Source organism: Lasioglossum baleicum, chromosome 5 (assembly GCF_051020765.1).
Source record: "Lasioglossum baleicum chromosome 5, iyLasBale1, whole genome shotgun sequence".
Taxonomy (NCBI): domain Eukaryota; kingdom Metazoa; phylum Arthropoda; class Insecta; order Hymenoptera; family Halictidae; genus Lasioglossum; species Lasioglossum baleicum.
The window spans coordinates 6711141-6735115 of NC_134933.1; the positions used below are offsets into that span (position 1 = coordinate 6711141).

At 36.5% G+C, this 23975-nt stretch overlaps 3 protein-coding genes and 1 long non-coding RNA gene across 7 annotated transcripts in view; 2 read left to right on the plus strand and 2 right to left on the minus strand.

The window, feature by feature from the left end:
- LOC143209191 (A-type potassium channel modulatory protein KCNIP1) overlaps nt 1-10723 on the plus strand; it is a 44800-nt gene extending 34077 nt beyond the window's left edge. For both annotated transcript variants that reach the window (XM_076424539.1, XM_076424540.1), the window contains exon 5: nt 126-10723. In XM_076424539.1, coding sequence (XP_076280654.1) covers nt 126-236 — 111 coding nt within the window. In that variant the 3' untranslated portion in view covers nt 237-10723. The remainder of the gene's footprint in view (nt 1-125) is intronic.
- On the minus strand, nt 8937-10705 carry Fnta (farnesyl transferase alpha). Its single transcript, XM_076424541.1, has 5 exons — nt 10433-10705; nt 9739-10093; nt 9420-9620; nt 9158-9341; nt 8937-9074 (listed from the first exon to the last, which is right to left on the minus strand). The coding sequence occupies exons 1-5, from the start codon at nt 10587-10589 to the stop codon at nt 8976-8978; spliced, it is 996 nt and encodes a 331-aa protein (XP_076280656.1). The 5' UTR covers nt 10590-10705; the 3' UTR covers nt 8937-8975.
- A 1048-nt stretch (nt 10724-11771) lies between the features above and the next one.
- LOC143209120 (uncharacterized) lies at nt 11772-15713 on the plus strand. Of its 2 annotated transcripts, XR_013009050.1 has the most exons (4): nt 11772-12207; nt 12581-12803; nt 13017-13179; nt 13262-15713. It is a non-coding gene; the product is annotated as an uncharacterized LOC143209120 (long non-coding RNA). The 2 variants fall into 2 exon arrangements; XR_013009049.1 differs by lacking the exons at nt 13017-13179; nt 13262-15713 and adding an exon at nt 12868-13010 and having other exon boundaries at nt 11800-12207.
- A 412-nt stretch (nt 15714-16125) lies between these two features.
- Nucleotides 16126-23975, minus strand: part of Invadolysin (leishmanolysin-like peptidase, invadolysin) — a 139890-nt gene continuing 132040 nt past the window's right edge. For both annotated transcript variants that reach the window (XM_076424402.1, XM_076424401.1), the window contains exons 9-15: nt 22037-22262; nt 21311-21504; nt 21093-21225; nt 20822-20981; nt 20403-20569; nt 20197-20316; nt 16126-20076 (exon numbers count right to left, since the gene is read on the minus strand). In XM_076424402.1, coding sequence (XP_076280517.1) covers nt 19921-20076; nt 20197-20316; nt 20403-20569; nt 20822-20981; nt 21093-21225; nt 21311-21504; nt 22037-22262 — 1156 coding nt within the window. In that variant the 3' untranslated portion in view covers nt 16126-19920. The remainder of the gene's footprint in view (nt 20077-20196; nt 20317-20402; nt 20570-20821; nt 20982-21092; nt 21226-21310; nt 21505-22036; nt 22263-23975) is intronic.

The following is a 23975-nucleotide window of genomic DNA, read 5'->3' on the forward strand; positions in this document are numbered from 1 at the left end:
TAGGTTTAGTGTTAAATTGCACCAACTTTTTTCTCGCCACAACAAAAACCGCAGTTACGCGAAACCGGCGCATTGCGAAGTGTCGATGGAAGAACCTAACGCTTGACTTGGGGCTTGTTTTGCAGAAGATGGACGGGAACAAGGACGGCGTGGTGACGTTGACCGAGTTTTTGGAAGCTTGTCGCGCGGACCCGGACATCTCGACTAGTATGGCAGCTTTGGACACGGCCTTCTGACACTCGGCACGGCCACGATACACTCCATGGACCTGAAGAGACTCGTCGGTTTGGGAATAAATCGCTCAACGTTGCCAACTCCTGGAAATAGGAGTCGACAAGCATTTCCTCGAGGATGTTTCGGGAAGGTCCCTCAGCGATGGGAGAAGAGATCCGGGAGAACGTGTGTGTAACGCCGGTCGGGAGAAATTCTCGCCGGAAACCGACCTAGATATTTTTCCTGTACCTCGTCGATGGCGGAAACCACGTTCGAACGTGCTCGCGCGGAACCCGAAAAAAAGAACGAGGGTTATACAGATCAAAAACGATCCCTTCAGAAGCGGTAAGAGATACCCGCGAGGCGTGTGACCCTTTCCGAATAAAAATGTCTAGTTGTAGCGTCGATATACGTGTCGCTAGAGAGCGGGATGATTAAGAAAACGGGGGAAAAAAAAACGAAAAAAATAGCCAAGGAAAACAATATTTCGTGATTGTTAGTAGTTAACAAGTGGAACCTGTTATGGGCCAGTGTGTCCAGTAAGTAGATCATTTTTAAGGAACGCGCGCTACAAACGATGAGACGAACGGTGTAATATCACAGGAGGAGGATCCTGATTAGATCGATATGAGGACGACGACGGTTGACGTTTAATATAGGGGAAAAGAGAGAAACAGAGAATTATTCTCGCGTAGCACCGAGCTAAGGGAAACGACCATTTTTGTGTGTGTGGGGGCGGTGGTATTTTCGAAGATGCCGAAGGCGTGTTTCACTGTGTCATTCAGGGGATGAGACACACGGGATACAAACGTTTGTATGAACCAAACGATTGAGCTTAGCTTTCTACGATCTTTCGTTACGTTTGTTATGTCTGCTTAGAGAGAGAGTGAGAGAGAGAGAGAGAACGAGAGTGAGAGAAATGATATATTGGCAAAAAAAAAAACGATAAATCGCATCGACCCTTTTTTTATACTGAGGAAACGCGGATATCGATAGCTAGATTCTCGAAAAGGCTTCCGTAACAATAATAACGTAGTTTACTTTTTTACAAGGATCGTGTTTTTTACAAACGCTTACCGAGCGCCGAACAGCGGGCTCCGTATATCGAGAGAGGCATACACAAGCACACATACACACGGTATAAATTGTTTAGTTTCTCGCGTGACGGAGTTACCTTTTCTCTCTTCTTTCATTTTTCTTTTCTCTTTTCTTTTCTTTTATTTTGATATCGCCGTCATCGAGATAGGAAATGATAACAAAAGGGAAGAATATGCACATGACACACACACGCACGCGCGCGCGCTCACACAGTTTACTCTGTTTGCGTCACGCAGAAGCTAGCGAATCGAATTTAATTCACTCGTCCGGCTGTACAGCTAGGATATCGCGATAATAAAAAAAAAAGAAACGCAGTTCCAGGCATGATCCAGTGATTTTCGTAGGTGTTGTAAAACCCGAGTTATATGCACTTTCAGTTGCACAACGAGACGTTAGCGAGCGGAGATAGGTCACGTATTCGACGCGACTGGCTCTTTTAAGCCATCGTCGCTGGTAAAAACGGGTAGCATTGATTTACGTAGGGTTTTTAACGGTAATAGCGAACCGGGAGTTCAGAACACTTTACCGACCGCTCCTTTGTTGTTTCCTCGAGCGTTGTTTCGCACTAAACTTACCGCGGACGAACGATTGCTTTTTATTTGGCAATTATTTGAGCTATAAAAATGCATTGGTGGGAAATGGAGATGTAAATCTCTTCTCTCAAACATTTATTATTGTACAGAAAATTACAGAAAGTTTAAACGAATTTCGTGTTTGGTACGTTTAGTGTTAAATCTTCTCGAATTGATTATTTTAATTGCCTGGTATGTATTTTGTTTTACTCATTCCTTTCGGGTATTTAAACTTCTACCGATACAAGGTTGAAAGTTGAAAAATCGCATTCTTGAAACCTTGATAAAAAAACTTTACGATTGATGCAACGAAAACTTGTAAACGGCCCAGAAATTAAACAATTTTGTAGAAACATTGATAACAAAAAGTTCTCGTTAAAAATAGAAACAAAGAATACGTCCAGAAAAATGATCTTCTGTTCGTAAATTTGGTTGTTCGTTTAACTAATGTTAGTGAAAAATGTCCTGCACGTTGCTCATTGCTAAAACTGTCCAATTAAAAAGGTTAAACAAAAGGTTTAGATCTATACAAGAAGAAAGTGGTTAAAGTAATAAAAATGTTGAGTTTCTCGTTTGTTTGTTGATTCCCGCGGTGGGTAAAGTGTTAATCGAGACAAGTGCGACAAATATTAGCAGGTGAACGCGGTGTTGAAGGGGATTAGCGTGAGTGGTAGAAAGTATAATATGGTAAATCCCGCTAGAGCAGCCGGCTACGTTCGGCCGGACTTATTGTTTATAGCACGTAAGCGAGTAGACTAAGCGACATAATAGAAGTATTTATTTTTGTGACAGGTAAGCGAAGTGTATATTAATCGTGGTAAGAACACTAGCTTGTAAAGACTGCGTGCTGCTAAAGAGAGAGAGAGAGAGAACGACGAAGCGAATTGGAAACGGAACCGAGAGAGAGAGAGAAGGCACGCGGGATTGATTTCCTTCATTTTCTCACATTCGTCTGGACATTGACCGGGACACGTTAACTTCACGGTAACCGAATTTTCATTGTGATCACTATGGGAGACGTTGTGCGATGACTGGACCAAAGCATCCGCGCGACGGTCGACGACGCTTTTCTCCGAATGTATTTAATCATTTCCATCACTGCCTACTTCCGATCGTAACTGTAAATAGGGTGCATTTGCCTAACCATGACTTACGGTGCATCGAAAAGTTCAAGTCTGCCACGAGAGAGACAACAGATGATAAGCACTCCTCCGGCAGTGCTTGTCCTTTTCTGAGTTGTAACTTCGAGATACGTAAAAACAAAGATCCATGCATCCGTGATTAGTCGAAAGGAGCTCAACTGAAGAATAACAGAAAGATGGGGGAAGTGAAAGAGAGGAAGAGAGAGATAGACACCAGCAAAACCGAGATACCGGTATTTCTCCAACTTTTAGCAGCGCCTAACCCTTACAATTAGAACATAAGGTTAACGTGTAAAACTGAGGCAAACGTCGACGCTTGCCTCGTATCAACTCGATCACTACCGCATGTCTTTGAAGTTACTGGAATAAGTATAGAAAAGACAAAAGGAACGGGGTAATTGCGTTATCTAGTTATTTTCAATATCAACCAATTGTTAGATCTAGATGTCGGAGATCACACCAGACACTAATTGCACATCCACGTACACACACGCTCGATGGTCGAGAATACATTAGACCTAACACAAAGTTTTTCGACTGCGTACAATTTCAGACTCTATAGTTGTTTCAATACTTTTCTTTTCAATCTGGTTACTTCATATTTAAAGGAAACCTTGCGACTTTAGATGTACAAATTCATTTGGGACTCTTCTTCAGTAAATTTCAAAGAAATCCTCACCGGGGTTCTTAGACATTTACTACATTCTAGAGGTAACTGACTAATTAATACAACGAAATCATGAATGCATCATTTTTACCTGTTCAGGTGGTTCAATAATAAATGGTATGTACATTCTTTTCGAATGCAGCATTGTGTGCTGGCTCTATTGTGCGCTCGATCACGAACGCACTCACATTATAACAGCGACTTGTCTTATCTTACTCCTAGTGTGTCTAGAACTTTACGTCATTAAGATTCTGTATGTTAGAGAGCATTGCAATCGACGATCAATTCGCAGTGGTCGCCGATCGTTAAACAGAAATTCTTATATACGTATTCGACGTGTCACATAGGGCGCTTTGGTGAGAAGACGACAGACAAAAACGATAGAATCGGAGAGAATAGATCAGGTTGATTCGAAAATTGAAATTCAGCGGTCACGCTCTTACACGGTGTCGAAATTTGTGATGGGAAAATTCGCATCGTAGGAATACAATACATATATCACGAACAAACTAATCAGATGATAGAAATTTTACCTCTTCCCGAGCAGTTCAACGGACAGAGTATTTTTCTGGAATTTTTCCAAAGGACCAGAATTCGTATTTTCTAAGGTGCAATCAAGGGAAAATATCGAAAGCGTTTCTCTTAAGTTCATCAATGTAGACAATAAGAGTAAATTCGAGACGACATTTGTATTTTGTCAAGTGCGTCGGGCCGAGTCCACGTCTGTGCACCTGCACACCGTCACACGTTGCACCGAATGCAATTTTTATTAGGAAAAATTCACCACGTTTTGTTTCCCGTTCAATTTCATTTCGAACGTGGTCTTCGTCGCGTTTATTTCGGTATAGACATTACAGAGACGTGGGCACGGTCGAGTGTGTCGAGATTTTCAATCTGCAAATGCCAAGTAACTAGAGCAGCGTAGTCTTTGCTGATGTAATTATTAAATGATAGATAGTGTCGGGAGAAACGAAACTCGAACAGGAATCGTCGCTGCGGAGCATTCTCGATTTTCGTCTGAGTTCAGCAGAAACATTCTACTCGAGCGATTCAGTTTTTCGGACAAGCAGGAAACGTTTGAAGGGAGACATATTGTGTATCATAGCAAACATTGTTGGGCCTATTAGTTGTAAATCATCGCGTGAACTCTTTGGAGCACGGTGTAACAACGAAACCACGTTTTTCTGATATAATATAATTCGAATCTTCTTCCATTTTTAGTGAACCAATTTGAACACATGAACATAGACATCTTCTAATCTTGAAAATATTTTATGTTTGTAGTAGTTATAAGAGATTGAATGCAGAGCTGGGGAAAATAGTATTTTAAATAGTATATAGCAAATAATCCTATTTATTTTTTAAAGTGTGTACAACTTTGAAATTGATGCAGTAATGTTTGAAAATAAAATAATTTATTTGAGGCAGTACTTTTCTTGAAAATAATATTGTATTTGAAGAATATTGAAAATATTTGTATTTTTTGTCTTTATTTTCCATTTCAATTTTAAATATTATTACTGAATATAATGGTTCGAGTTCAATACATTTATGAGTGTAAATCGTTTCTCAACGATAAGATAGACATAAACCGCATATGTTTATGCGGTTTCTCAGAGTATTATAACCTATAACAATGCAAAATTTTATTTCGTGTTTCAGATTGTCAAAATAGAAATATTTTGTTTTGAGGATCAAATATTGAAATAAAGATATTTTATTTTGAGGTTCAGATTGTTAAAATACAAATATTTTATTTTCGAAATTGTATATCTCATTTAAAATACTAGTTTCGTTAAGCAAAATAAGATCTAAAATATTAAATAGTACTTGAAATATTTGTTTCGCCAAATAATGCCCACCTCTGGTTGAATGTAACGCGCGTTAAATATCTGCGAACATATAATGTAAACACAAATTTTGGATATCAACTTTTACTTTCATTGCTGGAAACCGCATTGTGCCAATTACTGACCAATGGAGATATATAAATATCTATACACTTATAAAAGTAACTTAACCGATTGCGTTTTGTAATTAGTTGCTTCGTTTCACTCCGCGAAGTAACAAATAAAAATTAGTGAATGAACGAGTGCAGATTTGAGAAAAATATTGACCGTGCTCCAAGGAGAGACCGAGTAAGCGACAAAAGTAATTTCGCGAGGGGTACAAAATGCACATGATATCTCGTCTACTTTGTAGTAGACAACACTGTACTTGAATAGGATTCAACAATCTACCTTATCTATACGAAATCTATCTCCTTCTCGATAGTTAGTTGCGTCTTTATCGAAGATATTTTCGGTGGTGTCTACTAGGTATAGCGTAACTGCTGGACAGAGAGATCAAAAGGGAATTGAGCGGCGTGTTTAGGGCTTGATGTCCCGGTAAACAGGTGAACTTAGGCCGGTGAAATAGCACCCGCGCGGTCATCGAGCCAATAATGGTCAGTATCAATACTTAAGATGAATTATTAAATAGAACCACGGAAGATTATGGTCAGGCTGTGCATGTATGGCTGACAGATGGTCCAATCGTATAGATTACGTACTAATAAGAGGTATACTGAGAACATTTAAATAAATCTCGACTGCATCGTACGGCGTGTGAAAAATCGCGAAGATCGAACAATCACGAACATACCGAAAATGTAATCGTCTACGTACGAGGAAATTATGCTTGTGATTCGACTGCGTCGAAACGAATGCGTCGAAACGAATGCGTCTTAGTTACAGGTACCAATTAATAGACAGCGGATTTTACGCATTTACGACAAAAATGAGAAGAATTGAGAAAACTGTTACATAATATTCAGTCTAGTAAACATATTAAGAAAGAAAATAAACTTCTATTTCGTTCCAGTTTGTTGCAATTCGAGTAGGAAATTTTTTTTTGCATGAAGACCAGAGGAGGGCCAATTTATCGTCATTTCCATTTTGGATGGCTAACAGTAGCAATTATATAGTCGCTTGCGTGTTCAGAAAAATCGAATAAATCACGAAATCGAGATTTTAAACTCGATAGTAAATGAAGTTTCAAAGGTTCGCAATATCTATTGAATGCGAACCATTATCTTCAGCAATAATATTTAAAATTAAAATTTAAAATAAAGACAAAGTCCAAATATTTTCAATATTCTTAAAATAAAATACTATTTTCAAAAATTACGGCATCAAATAAAATATTTTATTTTCAAAGTTATACAGATGCTGTAAAAAATAAATGGGATTATTTACTATTTAAAATACTATTTTCCCCAGCACTGATAAAGACCCGCTGTCTACTGATTGAAATAGAAAATTTTCTACAAAGCACACCAACGTTACAGTACCTGGGAACCGAAGATGTTAAAAAATACTTAAACATCTCGACTACAAATAATTTCTGTAATTTTTACTGAGAAATCTTCATCTGATCATTCTGGCTCACTATTTTTGCGTTCAAGAGGAGCAGGATAATTGAAATAACCATTGTACAATTGTTTATCGTTTCTTTTCACGAAATCATAATTGCGGTTGTAATATTAGTTGTAAAAAGATGGACCTAACGATGCAAAGTGCCAAAACCCACTCGCAACTCTGACAGATCTGTTACACATTTTATGGAATGGTTTTCTATGAAAACACCGACGAACGTTTTCCGATTCCCGCAGAATTTATATTCGAAAATCTGTGTGTGTACATTAATAGCGCGCTTTTTCAAAAGTAATCGCACGCGATAAGCGATTTTTCAGTCACCGTATCACAGTCGATCGATCAGAGAAAGATACTCACTACGCAACATGTTAAATATGAAGAAATTTAAGCAAAGAGAAACTAAAACAGAGAGAAAGTGGTAAAAATATTCATATGATGTTATATTTTCGGTGTAAATCAAGTGTATATGTATAAATTCGTGGTAAAACTACGTATATCTGGTAGCTTTAATGTACCGGTGGAAGCAATCCTCTTTGCAAGCAATGAACGCGATTCGAGATCGATTCGGACGATGTAAAAATTAGAGAGCCACAGCCTCTCTAAAGTGTATTCTCTACAAAATCGTCGTGTCAGACTGTTCCATACATGAATATTAGTGTTCCTTTTTTTTTCGTCTGCCACGGAAGAGGACTTGTTTTCGATCGGTCTGTGCATGTAACCGGGCTAATTGTTTGAATGTTAATTGTTAAATGTTAGGATAGAGAAATCTAAGAACACGTCGTACCGGCGAGTATTTTACATAGAAGAGAGAAAAATAAACCGCGTTAGATTCGCAATGTTTTTGTTCGTCGAGATGAATATATCGAATCGTTACCTGTTTTCATCCTTTCGGAGTTAACGCCACTTTGTTGTTCACACATATCGTTCTCCGATTATGTCATGTCCAACGTTGATTGTTCTATTAAGAAACATGCATCGAAAACCACTTCTCACGAACACACGGAAAATGAATTCGTTGCATCTCGTCTTGTTCGAACAATCTGCTGTTATCGAGTAACACTGAACTTGTATTCGTACACTGTAAAACTACATTTGTTTGTCGAGGAATTCCATTGATACGCTCTCATTTGATTGTTCGAAAACTATATTTATATTTCGTGCTGTACTATAATTCTTGTACGTACATTATAGTTTAATAATAAAAGTCGCAGACTTTTGAGTGTTTGAATAATCTCCTAAACACTTATTCATACTGAACGAACAATGAATTGTTTGGTTTGAGCGTTCAAGCAATGCAGTCACTGCCGCTATTTATTCGCAACGAAATTTACTTCTCGCTTTAGATATTTTTAAGGCGCCTCGGAAAGGGAAACTGTACGTCTAGAACACCTTCTATCAGAAATGATTTTCGGTTTGACGTTGATTCGAGCAACTTCAGATTTCAAAGGCGCACGGATGTATTTTTAGTATTGAAATCATCGTTTGAAACGCAGCGTTCATGATTATCTAAGTCACATGGAAGCCTAAACATTGATATTATTATTATTGTAATTAGTTATTGTATCATACTTGAAAGTATGTAACTATTTTATAAATAAATAGATAATCAATGTTCACCGGTCCCCGTTATTTCTTACGAAAGAACAGTTTGGTGTTTTTGTTATCGAAAAGGAACGTTTTCATTCAACGCGTTCGTTCAATTTTTTGAACAATTTTATTCTATATTAATACATTTATCATCGTTCCAACATGGAAACTAATAATATGTAGCTTTCCTCCAAGTAAAAAGATCATAGTATAGTAGTAATTAAGTAAAATGTTTTTTTTATAAAAATGTGAAGTAATCTACACAGTTGTACAGAAGTAGTTAAGATTCCTGATTTAATTTAGCCTTTATTTGTTGCCCAACAAAATCCCAGTATCGCCTTCTTATCGTGTCGTGCTTTTCTGACAAGTCTTTACACATCTGCAAAGAATGTATAAATATAAATATCTGTATAATTCGTAGCGCTGCAAATCGAAATATAAATATGCGAGAAGGTGAAATACCTTAAGAGCATTATTTATATGGAACAGTGAATCTTGCGATTCCTCTGATATAGGTCTTTCCTGACAAATGTCCACAATGCAAGCCAGCAAATGATTAGCGCGACATCCGTCCATATACAATTTTTCACATTTCTGCCTCACTTTTTCGTTATAACCCAAACCACTGCTGTCTTTCATCAAAATACTAGAAAGCACATATCCATGTTCAGAAAATGATTATTCAAATAATTGATTATTTGATTTAGCTAAATAATATAAGTACCCTCTAAGATAATTCCAAGCACTTTCATTTCCTTTTACTATGTCTATTTTATCCAAGGCATAATCAATTTCTTTATCAATTACACTCTGCTCGAAATTTGTTGTATTCTTTATCACGAAATACCGTTGATTCCAAGCAGAATTATTGCGAACATCCTCATCCAAGAGTTTCTCCACATATTCCAATTCGTTATCGAATAAACTGAATAGAAGTTTATTACATTAGTTTTGTTAAACTAAATGCAATAATTTTATTTATCCGATGCCTCTTTACAACCAATATAGTATATGTAAAGAGAAGAGGAATGCAATATACTAACTTAAATGTCTTTATACACCATTGACGGTACTGCCAGGCATGATAATTCTTTGCGTCTTTACTTAAAATGGTTTTTGTAAACGCCAGCTCCGCGGAACCATCTTGGAGCCATTCGACGATAATCTTTCTATGATGCCACAATTGATAATTCTTAGGAAAGTAGCTGGTCAACCAGCCGATATACTTTAACTCATTTCTTAAGTCCTTCCCAAGAGCCTTAAGTATTCCCCTTCTATATTGCCATACTGTATAATTTGCTGAATTCAGCCAGACACAGTCTGCTGTCAGTGCAAGCGCACGTTCCGACTTTTCTCCGGACTTTAAAACCGCTCGGAAATAGTCGTAGGCATCCTGAACTTGAAACAGCAGTAAATATGAATAATTATTAGGAATACTTACTAAGATCGCACACTGTAAAATATATCGTCTTAAAAACAGGGCTTGAATGAAACTGTAAAAGTTATTTTGTAAACTTTAAACTTTTAAATTTCTAAAATAACATTGATAAAAATTCGATCATAAATTTTAGAGACAAATATACACTGTTCTAATAGATTAAGGTGGCACTGAATGAATTGTAAAATCAATCGGAGGTTATGTTTCCAGAACATCTAATACGTTCAAGAAGCAAGACAATTGGTAAACAAATTGTAGGCTAAATAAGGAGAATGTAATAATTAAAATAAGTCACTTACATTTTTCAGAATAAGCTATTGCAACAATTGGATGGGGACCGTCATCCTGCGGTACTGGAGTCACGTCTCTCCATTCTTCCCGATCCTTGTATAATACCCAGTTCACGTCTTCGGGTATATCTTCACAGTTCAGTTCTTCTTCTGAACTATCACCCATTTCTCTTCTTATGAAATATTATTATTTACTACAGGCAAAAATAAGCCTCTTCAACGTCACCTCACCTTCCTCTTATCTTCAAAAACTTATTAAACCTACCCATAACCATCTGGTGGCGAAATGATGAAACTAAACCGCTCTAACAAGAAGAAAATTAGAAAACACATACACGCATACACGTGTATTACAACATTCGTGAAGCTTGCATAAATATCTGTAAATAATTTCTAACCGTAATAATCTTCAATAAATTCTGCCAGAAATTAATTGTTTATTATTCATTCCCTGACACATTATATTTACATTTATATTGATGAAAAATCAAAAGTATTGGATATTCATTACTGCAGCAAATGATTCGTGCCGCTTCTCCCATAAGACGCAATGTTAATTCCGGCACGAATTATTTGCTCTTCCTAAACGTCCGTACAGCGCCATTTCATGCAGCGGCAAAACGCTCAAACTGTTAGCCAAATTTAGTTCCGAATCTACCGCTAGATGGCGCTGTTACCAACATGTACTCTGTCGGTAACATTTGGCTAACAGTTTGAGCGTTTTGCCGCTGCATGAAATGGCGCTGTACGGACGTTTAGGAATCGTGCCGGAATTAACATTGCGTCTTATGGGAGAAGCGGCACGAATCATTTGCTGCAGTAATGAATATCCAATACTTTTCATTTTGCATGAATAAATTATCTTTATTGTACAATATACAGACACAGGGGATTCTTCAGTATACATCCACCAATTTTTTAGCCCTTGAATAACAATTTCATTGAATATTTAACCTGATTTAACCAGATTTAACCATCCACGGTCTCCTGTCAATAACGCGCCCAACCAGCACACATCGTCTCATAGATGTCTGTTTCATGTCGTCGTCCCGTCTGAACGTCTATGTCCCAAAGATACGTCTTTTAGTCGCCAAAAAGATATCTTTATGGAGACGTTGTTTTCACAGCAGAGGGTGAACGTCTTTCAGCTGTCTCATTTCAGTCGTAAATGCAACGTCTCCATAAAGGATATCTTTTTGGCGACTGAGAGACATTTTCCGGAGACGTTGTTTTTCCTACGCCGCCGGTAAAGAGTGGGGTGGAGTAGGGGGATACAGCTTCTAAGGAAGAACTTTTTTCTGTACACTTTTTCGAAAAAAGAGCTCTGCATGCTAATCCGCAATAATACAGAGAGTATTTCAACGCAAAGAGCATTTGGAAAAAGTGTACAGAAAAAAAGTTCTTCCATAAAAATGTACACTTTTGTTGTTTACAAAGTTCCAAGAGCCAAATCCAAAAAAGGGCTCTGTACGGGACCCCGCAATAATGCAGAGAATATTTCAACACAAAGAGCATAAAAAAATATTGCTTCTTCGCGAAATGCGGCTTACCCGCGTGATCGAAAAAATCAAGCTGTTTCATATATTCTCTGTCAGTGTCTTTCCTGCGAGAAACATATCTGCTTCTCTGTCTTCGTAGTTCACCCCGAGTGGCGCTGTTGAAGTTACTATTTTTGGTCCGGCGCACATGGTCGACACCGGTCGACACCAGGTTTAGAGAAGTGTCTAATTGTATTAGTGTATTGTAATAGTGATAATTTATCCGACGAGTGTATATTTACAAAAGTAAGTACTTCCATTGCTGTTATTTGTTACCGTTAGTGTTTTTTGCTGATGCCCTTCCGCTATATTCGAAGTTTACTATGGGGTTGGCAAGAAAGTTAAAGAAAGTACTTTCGGTATTGTAAGGGGGTAGACTGCTTTTTCTAGGATTGCAAGGGTGCGGGATTGCAATTGATTGCAATCCTGGAAACGAGTCTACCGCCCTAATGTGTAAATAAGTGTGAAGTCAAAAAATGAACAAAAATTGGTCATATTTCCATTCCTTCATTCTATTTGCTATTTTTCTAAATATATTCTTTAATTAAATATATTTACGTCGTAATTACATATATGTTTAAATTAGTCTCTAAATTTTACCATACTTTTCAATTCTTAGAATATATACACACAAATGGAGATGCCTACAAATACATGGACCGTTGTCCAATTTTTGGCGGACGGAACGGTAGAAGCGGTGCCAAATAGTTGGCTGGAAGGCGACAAATGTTATTGGCCACCGGTACACAAATCAAAATTGAGCAACGCAATCCAACAATGTGAACTGCCTCAACCTTCGTGGGAGCACTTTTCTGTAAAGATCTTCAAAAACAGTACCTTTGGTAAGTTAAAGTAGTTACACACCATACATGTATAATTAAAATAATAATTATATAATGCTTCTAGACGGCTACACGAAGGCTAGAAGAAAAGCAAAGGAGGCCGAAGAGACCAATGACTTGTTTAATAAATACACTTAAAATAGCTGACGTTTATCTTTCATTTTCATTAAATTAACAGAATGTGATATGCTATATAACAATTTTTTATTTTAGGCAGCAGAAGTGCACAATACGGGGGGCACAACAGCTACAACTTTGCCAGGAAAGTCTAGGTATCATTATGACTGACGTGCTGGCATGGCGGTCTGCTATAGCTGATTGGGCCGGAAGGGCAAATAACCGTTTGCAAATTATCGAACGGCCAGCCTTGTTATATGTAATTATCACCCTTATTTTAATATTATTATTATAATGATTATTCATGTGCAAATTAATAAACAAAGATATTCTTATTCAAGGTGCAGCGGAGAAAGCCAAAGTGGACGGCAGCCGCAAGAAACATGAACAAAGCGAGTGTGACCAAGTGATTTTAATTTCAATATATCTGTGGTTATCAGGAAGAACGCCGCATGTCACATATACTTTCACTTTCGATCGCTAATACTTTGACATAGGAGGTTGGTTAAATTGCATTGTTGTCTGAGCCTTCCAAACGTGTTTCCATGACTTTTTTTCTGGTAAATATGTACAGTAGCGGACAAAAGTGTAAGACCGCTCTAAAGAAGACGATAACTTTTTTAATATTTTACTATACGATTTGAACTTTTTTGGGAAACTAGAGCAATTAGTTTACTAAAGGACGCGAAAAGAAATTTTTTCAAAAATTGCAATTGATCGGAATTGTTGAAAAAATACTAAAAGTTGATTGTTTATTTAAACATATCCTGAAAATTTCGTCAAAATCGGTCGACGTTGCAATGAGCTACAAACGTTTAAAGATGGTAAAAATTGCAGATTTTCGGCAATAAATCGTGAAAATCTGCAATTTCTACCATCTTTAAACGTTTGTAGCTCATTGCAACGTCGACCGATTTTGACGAAATTTTCAGGATATGTTTGATTGACACAGATCTACACAAAACGTGTTTTTTAAATTTTCAATATAGGCCCACATAAAATAATTAAAAAATCAACTTTTAGTATTTTTTCAACAATTCCGATCAATTGCAATTTTTGAAAAAATTTCTTTTCACATCCTTTAGTAAACTAATTGCTCTAGCTTCCCAAAAAAAGTTCAAATCGTATAGTACAATATTAAAAAAGTTATCGTCTTCTTTAGAGCGGTCTTAAACTTTTGTCCGCTACTGTAAATCCTATACTCTAAAGTCTAAAGCTCAATGAATGCATAAACTCGAATTTTTGAAATTGTGACATGCGGCGTTTTTCCTTACAACCACAGACATTATCAGTAATATTTTATTTTCACTTTTATATTTTATTTTAATTTTTATATTTTTTAATTTTAGTATACAGGGTGTGGCGCCAGTAACAGGCCCCCTGAATAAGCATTAATCAGATGTTAGTAGCTTTTTTGTAGATGGACGCGTAAAGGACATGTGAAGGTCAACTTAATTTTTTTAAATGGAATGAGGTATTTTTTAATACATCAATTATGCAGCTGGACATTCATTATAAAAAAGTACTAACCTATGTATGTCGAAAAATTAGTAGTTCAGGGGATATTTCAATTTAAATAACTCTAAAATACCATTACTGTCGTACTAAGACGTTAATGTTTACTTACTTATGTAACGTCTTAGTACGACAGTAATGGTATTTTAGAGTTATTTAAATTGAAATATCTCCTGAACTATTAACTTTTCGACATACATAGGTCCAGCTGCATCATTGATGTATTAAAAAATACCTCATTCCATTTAAAAAAATGAAGTTGACCTTCACATGTCCTTTACGCGTCCACCTGTAAAAAAATAATACACTACATAATGTACCCCTTCAGACCATGCAACTTCTGTATACAAAACTTTTTCGTGCAACGCATACTTTGGAAGTTATTATAGGTGTGCAAGTTGCGTGGACCACCCTGTATACTGATTCTGATGTTTCAACTGTATATTTTATTCAATTTTTATATTTTAATTTAAGTGTATTAATTTTAATGTTTTAAGTGCGTGATATTGTATTTTAATTTTAATACTTTATTTCTAATATATTAATTCTAATGTTTTAAGTGCGTGATATTTTATTCTGAATGTAGTATTTTATTTTACGCATACTTTGGAAGTTATTTATTGGTGTGCAAGTTGCGTGGACCACCCTGTATACTGATTCTGATGTTTCAACTGTATATTTTATTTCAATTTTTATATTTTAATTTAAGTGTATTAATTTTAATGTTTTAAGTGCGTGATATTGTATTTTAATTTTAATACTTTATTTCTAATATATTAATTCTAATGTTTTAAGTGCGTGATATTTTATTCTGAATGTAGTATTTTATTTTACGCATACTTTGGAAGTTATTTATTGGTGTGCAAGTTGCGTGGACCACCCTGTATACTGATTCTGATGTTTCAACTGTATATTTCATTTCAATTTTTATATTTTAATTTAAGTATATTAATTTTAATGTTTTAAGTGCGTGATATTGTATTTTAATTTTAATACTTTATTTCTAATATATATTAGAATTTAATATATTAATTTTAATGTTTTATATATATTATTTTATATATTTTTTTATTTTATAAATAGTACATATATTATTATAATAAACTATTTGTTCGTTTACTTTAAACTATTATCGTAAATTGATTTTTCCCTCCCACTCCCTTTTCGCATAAATACGTCTCTCTAACAAGCTCAAGAGACTTCTGAAAGTCGCCTAAAAGATGCCCGACAGAGTCGTGGAACATGTCTCTACAATGCCTGAAACACGACTAACAGTCATTCTCAAGACCACTTTAAGACAGGCAACTTTGTAACAAACGACCTTCCGGAGCCCTTGTAGAGACTTTCCGGAGACATTCGCAGACATCTTTCAGACATTTGAATGTCTAGCGGCAGACATCTTTCTGCTATCTTTGAGCTGTATCTGTGCTGGTTGGGCGTGCAGTGCCCGCCAGAAGTCGTAAGTAATTCCAGTAATTCCGAGCCCTGATCTACAGGGAACACTGTACCGAGAACAGCGAAATATACTATCTGCTATAAATTATAGAGTAAACAAAAGAATGTTGTATCTTTTTAGAGTTCATCACAGGAGACGATTTGTAGGAGATTATATTCGGATAATATTATACAATATATTAATGAGAAAGGGCTTATAATAAAAAGTAAAACTGTTTCAAGTCTATGTTATAAGTATTGTTATAAAATTTGTATTATAGTTTACATTTTCTACATTACTTACAATACAACAACGCGTGCTTTGATTTTTATTTCTGTCTATAATGACATTTTATAAAACAACACGATTGTTGTTCGAACGTCATTTTCAGGGTCTACGATCCGGTACAATGTACAATATTATTCTTATACATATATAAAATCTGTTTGTCCTAATCGCGAGGGCATTTTTCCTCTTCGACTGTTCCATACGAACAATCGGAATATATGTATATGTATGTATTTATGTATAATTTCTACACCTGAAAATGGCATGGTGAGTATTTGATTAAAATATTCGACTCGTTCAACAATTTTGCATCAACTTCGGAATCGGAAAAAATACACCTCGATAATTCCGAGCTCTTCGTACATTCTATGTATGTACAATATGCATTTGAAGGCATTTAGACATTCGCACGCGCACACATACTTGGACACTCTTCATTATGCTTATTTCGTTATCGACAGAGTTTTGCATTACCATTGTAATGTACAACTTTTCTGGCCAGGGTTCATATTTTATGACACTCGATTTGCAAAAAATAATACTAACAAGTTGCTCGCAATATTTCGATTCTCAGAGAATGCAGCAATCGTTACTAAGATGATACACATATTTAATGCAAAACTATTTGTTTAAACGTGAAAACATATTTACCAAAGAAGAGACAAGTAAAAGTTTCTTTATATCTTATTACAAATTATTTTTAACAAAGTATTACTGCATTCTAGAACAATCCTTTAGAGTACAATCTCTCGTATACTATTGTTTTAATCGTAGTCCTTTCGTATTGACTTCAATCGCCTTTCTTAAATTATATATAGTGACAAAATTGCTTATATTGCATCGGAAACAATATTGTTGGTACCTTAAGCTGTGAAAGTTTATGCAACTTCCTCTATTCATACACGGATTTCAAGAAAGCTGAATTCTAATAAACTGCAATTGCTTTGATATGTGTATAAAAACAAGTTAAAATTGATTTCAGTTATATCGAATTTTTCTAATCATCCTTCAAGAATTATAAATATCCGCATAAAATCCACATAAAAATCCGCAGTTTACTTATACAGGGTGTAGCCGGACAGGTGGTACAACCGAGCAGGGGGTACATGTAAAAATAAGTGAGAAAAAGGAATAACATTTTTTCATTTCACGCTTCGTTTTCGAGAAAATCGAGTTTAAAGTTCCGCCAGGTTCGCGTGGTTTAGTATATGCACAAAGTAGAATTGGTTGATCATGGTCAGACGCGTCAGACAATTCCTATGCAGTAGCACGTGCACTCGCTACATTTTCAAACTCGATTTTCTCCAAAACGAAGCGTCGAACAAAAAAATGTTATTCCTTTTTTTCGACTTATTTTTACATGTAGTATCACCCACTGCTGGGTTGTACCACCCGTCCTGCCACACCCTGTATAAGTGACAGTTATTTACAGTCAGGTAAAAAAATTGTTTAATACCCGGTCCACCGATACTATCGTGTATATTTTATGCCAATGATAACAGTGCACAGCGCCCGCTCTAACGGTTACGTCGCCCCAGACAAGAAGACAAATTGCCGCCGCTTAAGAATATATATATTTAAAAAAAAATAAAGGTACATATTTTTTATCTTCAATAAAAATCAAATCATTTTATTTAAATTTTAATAAAAGCAAATTTTCTATTAATTGGGTATTTAACACATCAATATTTTTCTCACACTTACAGCCAAAATGGCGCTCCTAAATTTTCGCGCCCCGTACAAATGTCCGGGTTGCTCCCCCCTAGAGCGGCCTCTGCAGTGCACCGGATGTTTGTCAGTAAACAACGACGTACAAATGCATTTTCGTGGGAAAAATTATTAAGAGAACAGGAATAGTTGTTAAGAATATCACATATACAAGTCTGTTTCTACACCTGTGCCCTTAATAATACCGGCGGTCGTTCATGCATAATTGACATATATCGTAAATACACATTTTCAATCATAAATTAGGCGAACATCTGTCGATAATACATAATATACATATACTATGTACATTAATAATGTACGATGTAAGCAATGCACAAATTTCAGAAATCATCTTTTCCATTAATGTAACACTCTTTCTGTCTTATCATCCCTTACAAATCATCGCAAGCATAAGCTCCAGTAGATCATTGTACAAATATAAACAGTAGATTCGAAAAAATGAACATATTATTGTATAGTTTACGAACGTACCCTTACAGTATTGAATGTGTACAATATTAATATTCTGTGTACAAAATGATCAACTTCTTGTACGCGTTCAAGAAAACTACAGTAATCCTTGTCTTCACGTATATATAGTAGTCTTAACAATGGAATGTAATACAATTATTATCAAACGATGGGAATATCATAACTCCATTCTATCGAAATAATTCCAAAACAAGTATTCTACAATGTAGTATTACGAATGATGACTATACATGGATTCTTGTGTGCACAAATACATGTAAAGAAATTGTTATTTCTCGTAACTTTGCTACATTTCTTAATCGCGATATCGCACATTTTTACATCCTACGTAGTCGGGATAAGATTATGCTCAATTCATCTAGAATCTACTAAATACTTGAATTTCTTGATAGATTGTTATGTATAATAATCAAACTCAGGTATTGTAGAAATAATATTATAGGCGATGCAATCCAAGTTGGTGCAAATTGTTGCATAAAAAATTGCCAACTATTCAACACAAAAGTGTTTGAGCAAAAATTATCAGATTTTCAATCTATACTTTCATACTCTACAGCAGACCTGGGCTACTGGTGGCCCGCGGGCCGCACACTTGTGTCCCCACTCTACCTTCCCCTTCTACGACGCTATTCCCCACGCTTACCCCGCGGCACGGTCACGTGATGCGTTTTGTCTCTATGAAGACGGTAACCTTTCCCCTAGGGATCTCTAGTGTCCACTGCCATCGACGAGCGCCTTTTGTTAAGCAGCTCTGCTCTACAGACTACATATTGCGATTTCGTTAGCTTGGAAAATAATTAAAACATCGATAGTGATTTCAATTGCAAATATTTTTAACAAAAAAAGAAACCAATAACAGTAACTAGATACCTAAAAAATCGTTGTCATCGCGAAGATATTCAAAACTAAAACACGGATAAGTAATCTGAAATCATTGTGCAGATATATGATTGTAAGACGTTGGCAGATAATATTGGCACTTACATAATTTACTAATTTAAAACGAATCTCTCGATATAACTACCACTGACTGGTCTCGTCAATAGTCAACAAAATAGTGGTACTCGTAACGTTGACAATAACACAACAATACTGTCGCAATAGAATGATAAGAATCGAACGGGCAGCGTAGTCGAGTAGGCATAAACGTATATATTTATAATACTAAAAAGTATTGGCACTTCACGAATGCCTCGTCAGATACCTTAATATAAATATAAGGCGTTAACAAGGATATATTTAATACGGTAAAAATGCAGTACGAAGGAATTAAACGTTTATCGATCATCCCGCTCTGGTAGAATCTTAACAATTGTTGTCAGTATATCCTACTCGTCGAGGCGATGGCTGCCACGGAAAAATATTAAAATAAAATCACCACCTCGGCTGTTTATTAGGTTTAGGAAATTACTATTTGGTTCCGAAGATAACACTCGCGTCATTAGATCCAGGAGTTTGCGATTGGAAAGTGCTTTCGAACGACGATTCGATGGTTCCCTATAACAATTCATCGATCTAATTTGGACGTTGTTAGAAATATTGCCTAGGTTCGACGACATATCATCTAAGTACGAGAAAATAGATTAGTATTATCAACGTTGACAAGCTTGTCGCTCTTCCCGCGGATGCACAGTAAAGGTGGTCTCGGTGGTAGTACGTCGCAGGAGGATGCTCATCCCCTGGTTTACATTGTTCATGTTTTTCCATTAATTCGGCCTGGAAGAAATAAATCTTTGTTGAAGGATTCAGATTCTTTTTTTATGGTTTGTTTTTCATTGAAGAAAAACGTACTTGTAAACTACGTAAATTAAAAGTGGAATTGATGGCAGTTCTCACCTGGCATATATCTCGACACGGTGGACAGATTAAAGCACCCTTGTGAAGCCATCCATTCTGTATTATCCTGATGGCTATTTCTTGACCAGCATGGTAGCAAGTGTAAGTATAGTTTGCTACCTGTAAATAAAACGATCACATTTGTCTTATTCTATATTGTCCGTACGTGATAATGTTTTTTATATTCATTTTAAAGATGAACTAACCATGATGTGCAATCTACCAGCTTCGCATTTATACTGATAACATCCGGAACCCCAATGCCGCCATTGTCGCGCTTGCTTGCATGTTTTCTCTTCCCACATTTGATTAGTATGATCGAAACACCTCGAGTGTGGACCGTATTTCTCCAAAGCGAAATTCTTGTCTGGATCTAATCCGAGAAGCAATGTTTATAGTTTTATGAAAGAAGAAACAGAATGAAAGATTTGTGTGATATTTCACTCTTTATCATGATTTGTTGACACTATTTCCTGTCTTGATTTAAGTAATAATTGCATGTGTATTTAAATGTTATTAATTTTATAATACAATTAAGGATTGGTTTCTAATATTTCACTGTTTTATAAGAATTCGTGGAACTGACCCACTGTGGAGAGAAATATTTAATAACGATGTTACTTACTTGGATTATTTTCTTCATAAAGACAATGAGATCCTCTGACTACAATATTCAGTGCCCTCCACGTGAATTCTTGAATGTATGGGCAATAGTCCGCAAAAGGCACCGAACCGCCATAGTATTGCACTTCTTCGGGCGGCACGCCAGGAATGGAATCGAAGTTCTGAAATCGAAAAATCAACTGTTAAATGAAATACAATCTACCATTCATCAAGCTGCATACCGTTCATCGAACAAATTAAATCTCGAAAAACAGACACAAGAGAGTTCGTACTTGATATTTTTTAGGCAACACTTCTTTATGTTTGACCAAATTGCACAGAGCAACCGAGCTTCGATCGTCGGTGCATTCTGTTTGCAGTGGATCCTGCTTCACCTTGTTGCAAAAAGGATGAATCGATTTTCCCCTGGAAAATATATAAAAAGACGCGTGAAAGCAATTGCAATGGATCGAGATAATGCAAAATAGAAAGTCTTGATGAAGATACTCACGACAAACGCGATGATTTAGATGATATCCACTCTTTGCAGGATTTCATTGCGAAACTGCAACCCAGATTTTTGCCCCATCCTAATTCCTGAGCCATGGAATAGTTTGCACTGTACCAACCAGTGTCCTCCATCAGAGCGAGCGTTATTCTCGAGTAAACTGGATTCTGCGTGTGCGTGCCCGTCATTGCTTCGTTCTAAATAATAATAATAATAATTAATATTATTAAACTATATTATAGTGCATCTTCCATCCAATGAAGGGGATTGATGATTAATCGAATCGGGTGGTGAACCATAAATCTAATTAGTGAGTAACCATTTACGTCGGCGAACCGCGCGTGGTTACACCGTTAAATTGGGAACTTAGTCGTTAATTGCAATTGACACTGTCATATTACACCGCGGTGCTGATTGTAATTTGGTTTTCGTTATGTAAAATACTAGGGATCGTTACAAACACGTTCGGTAGAAAGATATTCTAATTTTGATGATTTAGTTCTGACTTATTGACTGTAATTAAATAGAAGCCACCGATAGTTAACGCGATTTTATAATTAATTGATTGTGTAATTTGATAGATAAACTGCGGATATTTATATTACAACCCAATACGAGATCATGATGGTCACGCGTATGTTACGGCTGGTAAAACAAACAAGTTCACTCAAGTTCAGAGTATCAAAATCTTCGTTCAATTCTACTAGCACTACAGAAATGCACACTGACCTCAAACACTCGCTTCTCCCAATGTGTCAGAGCCGTGCCGTCCTCCCCTTGATCTTCTAATTCCGCACCCTCCAACTCCGGACAATTGAAGTGTGCTTGCGCCTCGGCTCGAACCTTCGGTGTAACTATCATTTGGATCGATTTCTTCACATAGTCATCGTGCACTTGCCAGTGCGGTCTAATCACCGTCTTGACAGTGTTCTCGCTCCATTGGTACGTCTCCAGCCTGTCGACATTAACCACCAAATAGTTTCTCGAAAATGCTATTACATACAATTTAGCACAATAAACAATTGAATGATTTCGGCGGCACAGGTTCGATCAAATGTTACTCACTATGCAATTTTGTAATTTAAATTGTTCTCGACGTTTCGATTCAAATGTGGACCATTTTCAAGAGAATTTTTGCGTCTGTAAAATACTGTAAGCTATAGTAATTGTTCAGCAAAACCGGGTAATACCAATAAAACTTTGACATACTTGCTGAATGTAAACGAATTATATAAATTCAATAATGGAGAGAAAACTAGACTTATAATTACACTTAGCAAGTATGTCAAAGTTTTATTGGTATTACCCGGTTTTGCTGAACAATTACTATATCTTACAGTATTTTACAAAAGCAAAATTTCTCTTGGAAATAGTCCACATTTAGATCGAAACGTCAAGAACAATTTAAATTGCAAAATTACTTAGTGAGTAACATTTGATTATCGACATAAAGGAAAATTCTTAATGTAGCACAATAATTGAATGGGTGTCTGGAAGAAAGGCCCATACCATGTTTTTACATTTTATAGGAGCGCAATTAGTCGTATGCGAAACGAGTCTACCCCCTTAACATTTAATAAAACATACCGTGAAAAATTCATTCAGTTTTTAGCCTTTCTCCAATAAAAAAAGGACCTAAGAAGGGCAATTTTCAGCTATAAAATTGAAAAAACCCGACATAAGCCCTTCTTCCAGACACCCATTCAATTGTGTAATCCCATTGAAGATAAAAAACGAGTTGTTTTACGTCCTACTGTAAATTTTATGAAATTCAAGATACACCAAATCGATTATTATTTGCATCCGGAGAGACCAAGCAAAAATGGAAATGTTTGCTGCGTTTCGAAGAGGTTTCGCCGGGATAAGAAAATCGACCGACACTTCGACGGTCGGTCCGTTCGATATTCGTATTGTAAGAAAATCCGCTGTAGCTCCAGAGGTAGCGGAAGGTGAGAGAATGCAAACTCACGGTCACATGTACCGAAAGTTCGAAAGGCGGAGGGTGGCAAGGAATAGACGGGATTCTTGCCACGCTGCTAGTTAAAGTAAAACGAAGGGTGCGAGGGAAAAAGGATCCGTGAAAAACGAGTAACACACCCACCTGCCAACGCCGGAACCGGGTTCGTTACGGTCCGTCGACCCGAATAAAACCCAAGGACACAAGGAATTTTCCAATTTTAAAGGCAGATGCACCAATGCCAAGACGGAGCCCGGGCGGCTAGCATACGTGAGGAGAAAAGCTCCTCCGCCAGCAGAAAGACGAGAGACAAAGTACGTTATTGCTGTCTTTCGAATCGCCGTACGAACAGGGGCCCCCCTCACGGGTCAAATTAATTTCACGGCCCCACTAAATTAACACCGAACACCGGAATTCGGTCTACAGAAGAATCGCAATTAAATCCAAGACGTGACCGAACAATAAGTCCAGTGCTTCCCCATCAATCCTTTTCTTCGGAGATCCAACTAAAGAATTGTCTTGTCGTTTTTCACATATTCTGTTCGATCTTCCATGTCTGGTTTAGAGGAAAATATTACTTGTACGAATCTTTTGAAGAAATACTACCTCCGAGAATTTCTCGAAAATATATTTTCATGGAAACAGACATTTCAGAAGCTCTATAGTAACAACACTGTGGAAATTTTGATCAAAACGGGCTTTATGGAGAAA